Consider the following 13,488-nt stretch of genomic DNA (forward strand, 5'->3'; position numbering starts at 1 on the left):
TCAATGGTTGAACACATGAACATGTTTGAAAGACAGTTAACATGAAAGAAAATAGTATGCCAGTTGCTTAGAATATATGGGTTTCGAGAAGGCCAAGGCCTATATTGGCAAAATGTAAAGACAATATTTAACGTCTGATCTTTTTCAGTCGCCTGCTTAATATATCAGGCACGTTGACTAAGCTTGATAAAGTCGCCTCTGATGGGTTACCAGCCTTGCAACACGCGTAAGTCATTTAGTTGCTCTTAAAGTAAAATCGATTGTAATAGTTTTATCATGCACAGATAGTGCTTGGGAAAGTGATGTTTTTCGGTACCCAATTCGTACCGATTCACGAGAGCATCAAACAGCGGCGGCGAAACGGTTTTCAAACATCACCAAAAAGGGGCACTTGCTCAGCAAAAAGGCATCTTCCATCGGTGCAGCAGCGTATCCAGCATTTAAATTGTTTGGCACATCCGTGCTGAAATGTTGACACGTTTTTTGACCGGACACTTTGCCTCCGTGAATCAAATACTGTGTGTGTTTGTACAAGCATTGCATTCACTGTGTGGACTTCCGAACAAAAGATGTCCACATAAACCAGGTAGCAGCGACGTTGTGTGGACTTGCCCACGTCCACACAAGGTTTTCCCTCTCTGGAAAACAGGTTGGGAGGCATTTTTGAGTTACGTTTTATTTGTGGCAATTTTGAAGAGAAACACTAAAGGGAATCATAGAAAACAATTTGGGTTGAAAGAGGTTTCACAGTTTGAGTAAAATGAGTTTTTTTCACTGGTTTTTCTTAACTACACGAAAACAAAGGAATGTCCACTCCACACTAGGTATGTAAAACAAACATGCCTGTGTGTGTGCGTGTTTATGGTGTAAATCGAGCACACACACGTGCAACATCATCGAATTGAGGACAGGAACCAAATCGAGGACGACCTCGCTAAGAAAACGTGTACAAAACCAATGAGAGCTGTTGCAAACAAATTAGAGTATAAACAAAGGAAAAGGGAAGAGGAAAAATAGGAAAATCCTCGATTTACACATTAAACAAACGTGAGGGTGTGGATGTAAGTATGTAAACACCGGCAATCGTGGACGTAGGACAAAAGAATTGGGGCGCAAACAATATGTCCACGATTGACCGAACGTCCACGATCTCAAATCGTGTACAAAACCAATGAGAGCTGTCGCTAAAAAGTTAGAGTACAAACAAAAGAAAGAGGATTAGGGACAATGGGGCGTCCACGATTGCCGGCATTTACACACGTGGGTCTGCGTGTGTCTGGGTGAGTTTGTCTTACATACGCAGTGTGGACTTCCGAACAAAAGACGTCCACATAATGTAGGTAGCACCGACGTTGTGTGGACTTACCCCACGTCCACACAGTGTTTCCCCATTTCTGGAAAACAGGTTTAGAGGCATTTTTGGGTTAGGTTTATCTGTAGCAGAATGAAGAGAAACACTAAAGGGAATCATAGAAAAAAAATTGGGTTGAAAGAGTTTTCACAGTTTGAGAAAAATGAGTTTTTTCACTGGTTTTTCTTAACTACACGAAAGCAATGGAAAGTCCACACTAGTCATGTGAAACAAGTGTAGGTGTGTGGGTGTGGGTGTGTGTGTGTGTGTGTGGGGGGGGGGGGCTGGTACTATCTTCCGAAATAGGGGGCGCTCTTCAAAACCGGCCATTATGCAAACTACGCATGATGTGCCCATTTTCAGGGCGCATTGTAAGGGTTTTGGGGCTTGGTTTTCATACTCCTTGTTCATATCAGAACTCTCTATACCATTTTGGGAAATGGTTACTGAAAAAAAATTATCCCACATTTTGTGGCCAGTTTTGTTTTCATCTCGAGGGGCCACATTTATGCTCGAAGGGGCACATTGATGTCAGCAAAAGGGGCACTTGGGTAAATCTGGGGGAAAAGTGCCCCCTGTCCTCCCCCCCCCCCCGGTTCCGCCGCCCTTGGCATCAAATACATCAGCAGTTCTATCAAGAAATGTGTTAATGCACTGCACCTAATGTTCAATACACATTCATTATGATTTTCAGATTCGTTGATGACTACCGTCTCTGCTGTGCCTTATCCAAGTTGCATCACTTTTCTACCGAGCACAATTGTCACACTACAAAGCCTCAATCAGATTTGATTCTGTGCGACAGCCTTATGCCAAATAACATACTACGAGCGGTGTTGTGGGTATTGGGAATAAGCGCCCTCATTGGTAATTTGTCCGTCTTGATTTGGAGGCTTACACAGAAAGGGGTCGGAGGGGGTAAAAAGACGCTCTCACTTATGGTTGGAAATCTGGCGCTCGCAGACGTCATGATGGGTGTGTACATGCTAATCATAGCTGTTGCAGATCTTACATTTGGCGAGGACTACTTTCTTGTGGCCCCTGAGTGGCGCTCCAGCATAATGTGTAAACTTGCTGGAGTCTTGTCCATTCTGTCCAGCGAGGCTTCGGTGTTTTTTGTGACACTCATCAGCGTGGACTGCTTCCTTGGCATTGTGTTTCCGTTGAAAAACTTCTCTCTTGGGGGAAAATCAACGACAGTCATCATTGTTGTCTTATGGTTTCTGGCACTTTGTCTGAGTATCGTACCGACCCTTTCATTTGGGTCTGATTCTGATATATATGGACTTTCGGATGTTTGTATCGGCCTTCCTCTTACCACAAAGACATCTGGTGTGAACAAAGATTTCCTAGAAATCACGGAGGGGAGTGTGGTGAAACAATTCGTCGATAAAATTGTCCACGCCACAGGTGAGAAACCATCTTGGATCCTGTCAATCATTCTCTTCCTTGGCGTCAATCTGGTTTCTTTTCTTCTTGTCCTGTGTTGCTACGTCGCCATCTTCGTCAGTGTCAAGCGGACGGCCAGTGCCGTCCGAGTGAATGCCCACAGGGAGCGTGAAGTCAGAATGGCGATCAAGATGGCGCTGATCGTGATGACGGATTTCTGCTGTTGGATGCCAATAATCATCATGGGGATTCTGTCTCAGACGGGAACAGTCACTCTATCCACCGAGGTGTATGCATGGGTCGTGGTTCTGGTTCTTCCAATCAACTCGTCCCTCAATCCTTTCCTTTACACTTTCTTCACAGTTTGTTGCGCGACTAAACCGAAGGCCAAACCGCAGAAAAAGGAATCAAACAAACCAAAATTAGAACAAAGTGCAACAAACACAAAGGCAGTGGCGGATAGTCTATATCCCCCCCCGGCAAATAGGTAGCTCATGCCTGCTTCGCCCCCTCCTTGACAGCTATACTTCTCCCCCTTGAGCCAACACTGGATTCGTACATGCAAATGTACACAATGCAGTGGTTCGGCTCACAACATAATAATACAGGTGTTTAAATTTCAAAGTGATTCCTAGTAGCTGTGCGAAGGCCAAGGCGAAAACTTAACTTACTCTCGTATCAGTACTGACCAGACCGGCATATTTTTCAATCCACAGACTAAATTGTGTAACATTTCCATTTCGTTCATTGACTGAGGATAAAGCAAACTGCTCATTCACACGCTGTGAATAACAAATTAAAGACGAATAACTTATTAAAGACGATAATTATACAATGATTTTTCCGATTGATTTGCACCAAAGCCTTACAAATGTTATCACGACGTGTGTTGTTCACATGTTACAGTCTTCGCATTCTGTGCTACACGCGTGATTGTTGGTCGTGTTTGTTGAGTTTTTGAGGATTGTGCTTCAATTTTTGGTTATAAGGCGAAGTAAAAAAAAAAACATGTTTAGCGTCCCCGCCCGCTTCCTTTTTAGAAGCCGCCTCCTTTTTTTTTTTTTTTTTTTTTTTTTAAAAGACAAAAATTGATAAATTTTAACGATCTCTGACGAAAGAAATCGTATTTTTAGACTTTTATACCGTGATTAAAGCTGTGGAAATAGTCAATGAGTCCAAGTGGCGGCCATTTGAAAAAAGCTGGTAACCGTCTTGAAAAATAGCCCGGCCGCGTTGTCTTGAAAAATGTGTCGGGCGGCCATTTTGAAAAAAAAAAAAAAAAAAAAAAAAGGGCCTCCTCCTTCCTTTTTGTCAAAGAGGCAGGACGCTAAACATGTTTTTTTTTTTTTTTGCCTAATACAGCGAGGGGGCGTTCAAAGGTGTCTTCAGGAAACATTCAATGAGGGCGCTCTGCAAAATAGTCGTAGGGACTACCCATCAACACCGCCGTTGTATATCTCTCGATGATGTATATGTTTGAAAAAACCTTCAATTTTTACAAATGGCAGACATTTACTAAAGGAGCCATGCGATGAATTTTACGCTGAATCATTTTTTGAATATTCTTTTTACTCTTAATTAACGTATGATAATAACGTTACTTGTCACAATTTTAAGAAGGCCATGGTGTGTCCTAACAACTGAGGGCGCTGCTTCTGTACTTACACTTTGGGCCGACACTGTACAGTTTTAAGGACTATGAATCCAAAATGTAGCCCATAAATTTAAAAAGAAATGCAGTACATAAAGAAAGCTCATTGACTTGCTATCGGATACTAAATCAACAAATAAATTAATACAGAGGATTGATGCAACACTAAACCGAAGCATCAGACAAGTTGAAATGCTGATTCAACTGTAACACTGTAAATGTACATTCTACGATTAGTTATTTGCATAATTATATAAATATTTGCATACGGCAAAATAAAAGAATATTCACATACTAAAAAAACCCACAGTAGATTCATAATTTTAAACTTTTGTGAGAATTGTTTGTGAGAATTTTTTTCATTCTAAATTTTGCATGATTATTGGATTTTGAAGTACAGGTCGCATGTTATTATTTCATGTCGATTAGTTATTGTAGAATCAGTGTCATATTTACGTAAGTCTTTTGCTGTATAAAATGCTATTGTTGAGAAGTCGATATTAATAATTTGTTAATGTACCGTGGCTTAAAAGTACTGAAAATTGAGAATGTTAACTTTACAGTATTCTATATTGATTGAGACATTATTTAGTATCGACTCATTTGAGCATTAAAGTGGAAAAGGAAAAGACCGCAGGTGATTGCATGGTTCAAGAAAGGCCTAATTTATAACATTTACTTGTGATGTACTTTTCAGAAATTGATGAATTTAGGGGTTAATATTTTATAGCAAATATTTTTACACTGACCTATTTAAAGTTTTCTGTTCACAGATGCTGTAAAAAAATGCTGTTCTTGTTTAGTCTGGTTTCCTGACCTTACTTCAGGCGAAACGGAGCAATTTATCGGGAAACTGTCAGGTCAGGGAACCAGACTAGCTGGCTTTCATCCGTTAACGGATGTGTATCCGATTGCAAACAAAATGTGGACTACCTAAATTTGGTTAATTGGGGGCAGTATTTGAAAAGGGGTCAGTTTTCACAACGATGGTCGGCTGACCATCTTTGAAAATTGATATGAAAATTCCACTTTTCTTGCAAATGACAGCACACAAGGTGCCATGATTGCACAGGATGCTTGAGACTATTATTCACTTCAGTCAAGGAAGGTATTTCAAAATAATTTTGGTAGTTTTCTTGTTTGAGGTTTGCAATGTTGAACACTACCGTTAAAGATGCGTTTAAACATTTGGTACCGTAGTAGCTTTTATTCCTTCTTTTTTTTTTTTTTACTGTGAGAGCATAATCAATACCAATGATGAGAAAACATTCGAAAACAAACTTGGCTGATTAAGGAACACGTTTATTTACTAGGTCAGGCTGATGTACATAAATTGTGGCTCTAAAAATAAACGCTGTATGTAAAATGTAAAAAAAAATTGTAAGATTCATAAATGAAGTGTGCCTTCACATGTCTGTCTCAGCTCGTTTAGATGAAGGAAATGAGGACTATATCGCATGAAATACAATGGAAGCTTTCACCCCAAATGAAATCGACGACACAACACGATGAGGTTATTAAATAGAATTAACAAATGAATGGAGAATGAATGATTGGAAAATGATGTAGCCGATAGATCAAAACTGTCTTCATAATATAACAATAACATAATAGAAAAAGAAAAAATGATATTTGAATTCTCCAATAACTGGCAGTAAATATGATTTGAACCGCTCTCAATCCTAAGGGGAGAAAATTGAATAAGTGATGGGTGAGGGGCGGGGCATCTCAGACCAATTTGTTTGAAGAGGGGGAGGGGTGGGCTTGCGGGTTTCACCTGGACAACTGGACGCTAGGATACTGGACAGGTTCTGGGCATGGAGCGCTGTTCAAAGTGGACCACAATGCAGACCCAGTGGCATCATATATAAGGGGTGTGGGTGTGGAAACCTTACCCCCAATCTCCCCCACCCCACCCCACCCCACCCCTAACGCCCCCACCCCCACCCCGTCCGCTGCTTACTAATGTTATGATTCTAGTACATTGGGTCCAAAAATCATAAATAAAGTGCTAAAGCTATTGCACAGCAAGCATCTGTCATCTATGACATGCGTGAAGGATCGGTGATTAATTATGTAAAACAAGACTGCGTCTTGACCTCCAAACACGACCTCTCGAAATATCGAGTTAACAACTGGTTCTTCTCAGAACCACACAACTCAAAAGAGATGATATTCAAATGGTGTACGTTACTGCATACATTTTGTCTATTCCCAAGACAGTTTCGGGATAATATTTCGGTAAACTCAATGAAGTTTTGCGCAGTTTGTGTTCCACAGTCTTGCCGACTAGAAGTTTTGGCTTGTCTTTTAGACAAGCAAGGCACCGTTTCGATGTAAATACAGCCTTCTTCAACTGATCATCTTCAGTCTTCTGGATAAGCTTCTCCTACTTTTTGTAGGACGTATCTTCAGGAAAGTACCTGAGGCTAAATGAGGATAAATCATTTGGTTCTGTGAGTGCTCATGATGACTTGACTAGTTGGTTATGTTTAAGAACTTCAATGAGCTTCCATTTTTCATTTCAATTCTACTTAAAATTCTCAGCATTTTTCCTCCTAAGTTCAATAAGTTCCTAAGTTCAATGCAAGTTCAACTGATGAGTCATGAATTTGACGAAAGGGCAATTAGCAGCATCTGACATGAAAATTTAAATGGGATAACATTTTGTTCACTTTGATGATAAAAATGTTGGTACATTCCAATGACAAAAATGTACCACTGAATTTTGCCCCAAGAATTTGCGAGAGGGCCCAAAGCTGCTGATTGGCCTCTTGAACAGAGCATTATGTACATGGACGGTGTACTCAAGTACCCCCTCAACGGTAACAAAGAGAGAGAGAGAGAGAGAGAGCTGGGAGGGAATCAGGAATGCACTGTCTCAGTACCTGGAGGCTTTTGTGCCCATCAGGAGACATTTACATGTAATCCTGAACGTATAAACACTGCCTTATGGGGTACCGGAACATTGGGAGGTACCCCACAAGGAATGCCCACCGACTTGCGGGATACCGTTTTGGTACCCCACAAGTTTTTCACGAAAAAGATATATGGATTTTACTCAAAAACTATATAGGAGTTTCCAAGGTGGGTTGATCCGTCGCAAATGGAAGAGTTTTTAGAAAAGGGATATTAAATCCGAATTTCAGCCCAGGAAATTAATTCTGGTTAAAATAAGAGCATTTTGAAATTAGTGTGTGACATTGCAAAATTTTAGTACACGAGAACAAAGAAAGTACGCCACTTCTATGCCTGTGTAAGCGTGTCCTGAATCGGGCCAGTGTTGGTTCTTTTACGGCAAACCATATGGCCGCCGTATTAAGTAGCCTATCTGGACAAACTGACCATTTGACACGATCCTAAATACATGTAGTACTAATCCAAATTGTTAAGTTGCGTTCCATGACCCTGAAAATATATGTTTAGACACCAAGATTAAGATACTTAGTGGTTTACAGATGCAATACACGCATTCGGAGATTTAGGTTTTAAATGGCGGCCATGTTTTAAATACAAGATGGCCACAATACTGTATTTGGACAATCTAACCATTTGAAACTATCCAAAATGGTACACATGTATTCCTTGACCCTGAAAATGTATGTTTAGACACCAAAACATTGATCCTAAGTGGCTCTGAAGATGAGATATTGGTAGATATAGGTTTTTAATGGCCGCCATCTTTAGATCCAAGATGGCCGCCATAATGTTATTGGATAAGTTGGTTCCTATCAAAAATTGAAAGCTAAGGCATTGAGGAGCATGTATGGACAATTTGGCGCTTTTATCCGGAATGTCCACATCCATTCACTAAGCTGCCTGACTCACTGGGCATGGACCCGAAGAGATGAATCGGAACGTGCATCCGTGTGGTTGCGAAGGCCTAAGCGTCGCCGTTGCTCAACAAAGTTAATCCTATTACGTACTTGGAGGCCATAACGGAGCAGTGAAATTCATGCACCCTCAAAAAACATGGCCTTTTAAACGTTACATTTAAAAAAAAATGCTTATTATTGATTGGAATGTTAAATTATAGTAACGGAAGAAAATCTAAATTCTACACTGCTACACTGCATGTCAGTGAAACAAATCGCCGCCATCCATGCTGAAACGACAATTCGGGTTACTGGTAAAGCTGACCTTAACGTCAATTTCTAGAAATCTCCTCAAGGTATTGGAAAACCTAATCTTCTAACATTACTACTACATCATACATGTACAAGGTGGTACTGGTGGGTACGACTTGACTGGTACGAGTTGTCTCGGGTACGAGTCGACTCGGGTACGAGTTGCCCCGTTTCGCATACATTGCCAATAATAATGAATACTGTTTTTTCCAGCCCAAGGGCCAAGTTCAACACAAGGCGAAAACCTCGAAGAAGTCAAATAACAAAAGTGCTGTGCAATCCAAAACAAAGGTGAGGTGTTATTTTATCCCACTACAAAAAAAACTTGTGAATTAAAGTTGTTAATATTTGTATTAAAATATTTTTTTTTGAAAGAGCGTTGCAAAGCAGTTACAAATGTCCAATGCAAAATATGTAACTTGGCTTGATTTTAATGTGTTTGATGGCCATTTCTGTATAAGAGTGAATACATGTACATGTGCTTGCTTAAACCCAAATGAAAGCACTACCTTGTAATAAGTGGGTTGCTCATTCCCTTTTTTTTATAGAAACCAACGACGCAATCTAAGAAGAAACCAACGACGCAACCTAAGAAGAAACCAACCAAGGTTTGTTTTTTATCATTCAAGTACATGTATGTTTGTTTTTGGAGTACTGTACATGAGGGTATATCCCGCAGAAATAACTTTAAAACTCTAAGATACTTTGCTAGTGTCCACACTTACTAAAGTTTAAAATGTACAGTTGTACATGTATAAACTGTGATATGCATTTACTCTGTGGTTTCTAATGTTCGTGAATAATAAATCCACAGCTCTAGCCAAGCAAGCTATCTCTACTAAAATCAATGTAAAATAAATCTTTTATAAAATGGTTAAGCAATAAAAGGGGAAGCCGAAACTGTGATGTAAACGTTATGGAAATAGAATTGGGAAGTGGTCAGATAAACAACAGTTTTTTATCTTGTTTGTCATTTCAGGAGAAGAAGAAAGCTACGGTGATTGCCCGTTTCTGCGTTGATGAGGATGAAGATGAGGCCATTGATCAGGTGCAGTTGTTTGTAAGTAAATCGGAGAACGTTTGCATACAGTACATGTATTTATTACCCCTGATTGTACTGACTCTTCGAGTTTTTAAATAGGGGAAGCATTGGGCATTTCCTTTTAACCCTCCGACGCAGAAACTAGCCATTTTGGGGACCCAATTTGGTTAATTACCTTAATAAAAAAAAAATTTCAAACCAATTCTGTTGATCTTCTATCTAATCCTAGCCAGAGGCACCCACTACGGATATAGGCAGTCATCTTTAGTGTGTGACCCCGGGTCAGGTATATCTGAGCCTGACAACCTGGGCTGCCCATAAACACGTCAGAGTTGTAACCAGTCACTGATTTTTGTGACTCGAGTCGAGTCGAGTCATTTTAAAGAAGTGACTCGAGTCGAGTCGAGTCATTAGGTCAACAAGGTCGAGTCGAGTCGAGTTGAGTCACAGAGTGTGGTCGAGTCGAGTCGAGTCGAGTCAAGTATTTAGCTCGAGTCAATTGAGTTAATATTTGAACACTTAATTACAATAAAAAGCAACAAACACAAGAGAGAAAGAATACAAGGCACCAGTCTATTACGGAAATCCAAAGACATAAAGTATGCTGTATGGTACCCAACCAACAGTTTCCATTGCTAGCTCACGTCACAGATAAGAAGATGTGAAACTTCGGTCTTATAACTGGTTTGGCTTCGGGTCTAGATTTTGTTGTTCGCTGATCGCTGACAACGTTAAAACCTAATTGCATTATACAAAACTGTTTCTGATTATTTAAAGGTGGGCCCGTCCGTATTCATTTTTGTGTGTGAAATCGGGACATGTATTTAGCCAGCGTTCCACCAAGAAATTCAAAATCGCCCGAAACCAATGATGAAACCACGGATTGAGAAATGCGTTTTAAGTCTGGTTCCGGGTTTAGCATTACATGCTATAGAACCACAAGGTGGGAGTCCGCGACACGGTGTATGTTTGTTGTTTCATTATGGAGGAAGGAAACAGACTGCCGCTGTATATAAACGTACATTATTCGCGAACATTAACGTGACGTGAACAAAAACTGGCAACGCGAACGGCGCAGCGTAAGTCATTGCAAATATTTTTCGCAAGTAAGTTTTGCTTTTATTTTGGGACTCGAGTCTTATTAGCCTTCCTCGAGTCGAGTCGAGTCATTCTGATGAGGGACTCGAGTCGAGTCGAGTCATTTGCTCGCAGTGACTCGAGTCGAGTCGAGTCATTTACCCGTCGGGACTCGAGTCGAGTCGAGTCGCCAAAAAATGTGACTCGAGTCGGACTCGAGTCGAGTCATTGACTCGAGTCATTACAACTCTGAAACACGTGCACAAAACAAAGTCACTTGCGGGTAGCCAAGTGCACGACTTGACCACAGACTATGTATACAACATCTGTTTCCTGTCAATGACCTCTTTATTTATAGTCTACAGACATGTCGAGATTGTATACATATAGATACAGCGTTGTGTAGCCTCAAACCAAGGCGCTAAATGTCTGGGTCCCCGGAGGGACCCCTTACTGTAAGCGTGTTAGTAAATGGGCTTTCTGCGTCGGAGGGTTAAAAAGAATATTTTCCTGGAGTTCCTATTAGGCTTAGTTGATATCAACAAAAATTATAGGGAGACATTTGTGTACAGGAACAATGCTCAAAAGTGCTTCTTCTTATCAGGGTTCGACTGTACATGAATTAAGAAACAATATCAGTTGTGCTTTTTCATGCATCGAACGATCTGTGGCGTTTGGGATGTTTATTTTTAAATATTGAGATTTTCTCACAAATAAATATTCAACACTTTACAAGTACTGTTCCACATTTTAAAGCTCAAAGTGACAAATTTTTTTCTCAACAATATTCCATTTTTTTGATAATTTCCATATCCTGCTGAAACAATTAGGAAGCAGCATTTTGGTTTGTTCTTTCATAAAAAGAGCAGATACGTGATATACTGAGAGAATGATTTCAAATTTGAGGCTAAAATGTAGACGTGAAATCATTTTTGCCTTGACATAATTTTCTTTTCTTTTTTTCAGCAGAGACCAGACCCTCCAGCAGAGACTAACGGCAATAGCCCAGTCCGGGTATGTAGCAATGCTAATTCATTAGTTGTACTTTGAAATGCCATTAATGCAATGAAAACACGGAGTGGCATGATTCAATGTATGATACAATGTACAGTCAAACAAGGTCCTTGGGATTTTACAAATTACCTTGTTATAACAGATACATTGTAGTAACAGTAATGGGAAAAAAGTAAACAAAGACTTGGGACCTAAAAGTTTGCTTGTTATAAGCAGGATGTTGTATTAACAGTGCTCTTCTTATTGGGGTTTGAGAGTATTTCGTGTTCCTACCATGATGAAGAAGCCCTTGATGTTAACAAAGATATTTGTAAACATTTAAATTGTGATTGAATTTGGCTATATTACTTTTAACAACAGATACCATATTTCCCGGATGTGAGTTTTTTGTCATATATCACACCGTTCGATGAAGTGGAGATGCACAGACCAAGCCCCACACGTGTAAGTACTGTGTATAGGAATGATATTTAGAATTTTTTTTAAGTGCACTCTCGCTAATGCAAACTCAGCCTGATAGAGCAAAAGTGTTTGTTATTCAAGAAATTGTTTTATAAAGTGTAGTGCCTCTGTGACATTGGTAGAGCAGTTTGTGCACGTAAAAGCACAGTGGAGATTAATTATCAGATTTGGATGTTTGATGTCTCATTATAAAGTGCAAAGCGTATGTTTGAAACCATACCTATATTTATCTATGTTGGTTACACATTCTACGTCTGGCATTCCATTTTGATACACACTGAATAATTAAAGGCACTTGGTAGGTGAATTATACATGTGTGCCAAATCTTATGCCGTTTTCCTTAAAGGTTGGTCCAATTATACAAATGTCATTGTTTACAGGTATACTTTAGTACGTGCGGTTAAGCAAATTGTAAATACATGTACAGTGTACATGTGGTGCATTTGCTAAGCATGTAGAACACATGTACACATAGACATGTATGTACTGCATGTCTAGAAACGTTAGCCCAGTGAAAAATATCTTTGGTGTGAGTAATCATAATAATAATGACAATTACAACAATTTTAGTTTTTATAATACAGGATCCTTGGTCTTCACTCAAAAGCAGTTCCCCCATCAACACCAATCAAATGGTAGCAGTCCCATTAAGGGATCTCCTGATGATGCGCCGAATGGCAAGTGATGTCCGGGAAATTAAGGAGTGCATCAGATATTGCGGCTTTCAGCCACCAACATCTTCGGCATCCCTAGATCCCCCATCAAGGTCACCAACTCGACCCATCGCAGGACATCGCACCACTGCCCCTTCATCCCCTACAATGGACCTCAAGTCTCTGTCTTCGGATATAATATCGGACATAAAGGACAATTCATCATCAGAGGCCAACTTTGCCCTCTCCTTAGTCCGATTATTATTTTCGAAGACAGAGATGAGAGAATCAAATTGTAGGGGTGTCAAGGGGAAGCGGCAACTAGATCATGTGAGGATTAGAGCAATCAAAGATATCCTGAAGAGCAAGACTACTATTGCAGGACAAAGATTTGACAATTACTGGCATCGTGAATGCTTAAAGCCATTGACGAAGGCTGCAGGCGCCTGAATAGGAGTAGTCTTTAAAACTAAAAACGTTTGACGTCATCAGTCAAAAAAGGGAAGGAATACTGATTTAATTAAAGGAGCGCCTACCTGTTTATCATTAAGTAAAAATATTGCATGGAAATTAAAGGCGTATGTAGTAACACACCAGTTCCGATTTGATGACGTCACAGAATTTGGAAGCAAAAGGTCAACATTAAGATGTCATTATTTGTGCTACCTACAGTAACTTCGGGACTGATGACGTTATGATCATGAAACCATGCAAATTCATT

At 40.0% G+C, this 13,488-nt stretch overlaps 1 protein-coding gene across 1 annotated transcript; it reads left to right on the plus strand.

Moving 5' to 3' along the window:
• Positions 1–1,983: 1,983 nt before the first annotated feature.
• LOC119727825 (lutropin-choriogonadotropic hormone receptor-like) lies at positions 1,984–13,217 on the plus strand. The gene is made up of 5 exons (XM_038199894.1): positions 1,984–3,189; positions 9,067–9,126; positions 9,498–9,578; positions 11,604–11,651; positions 12,699–13,217. The coding sequence occupies exons 1-5, from the start codon at positions 2,035–2,037 to the stop codon at positions 13,215–13,217; spliced, it is 1,863 nt and encodes a 620-aa protein (XP_038055822.1). The 5' UTR covers positions 1,984–2,034.
• The last annotated feature ends 271 nt before the right edge of the window (positions 13,218–13,488 follow it).

This window comes from Patiria miniata, unplaced genomic scaffold (genome assembly GCF_015706575.1).
Source record: "Patiria miniata isolate m_02_andy unplaced genomic scaffold, ASM1570657v1 HiC_scaffold_20, whole genome shotgun sequence".
Taxonomy (NCBI): Eukaryota; Metazoa; Echinodermata; class Asteroidea; order Valvatida; family Asterinidae; genus Patiria; species Patiria miniata.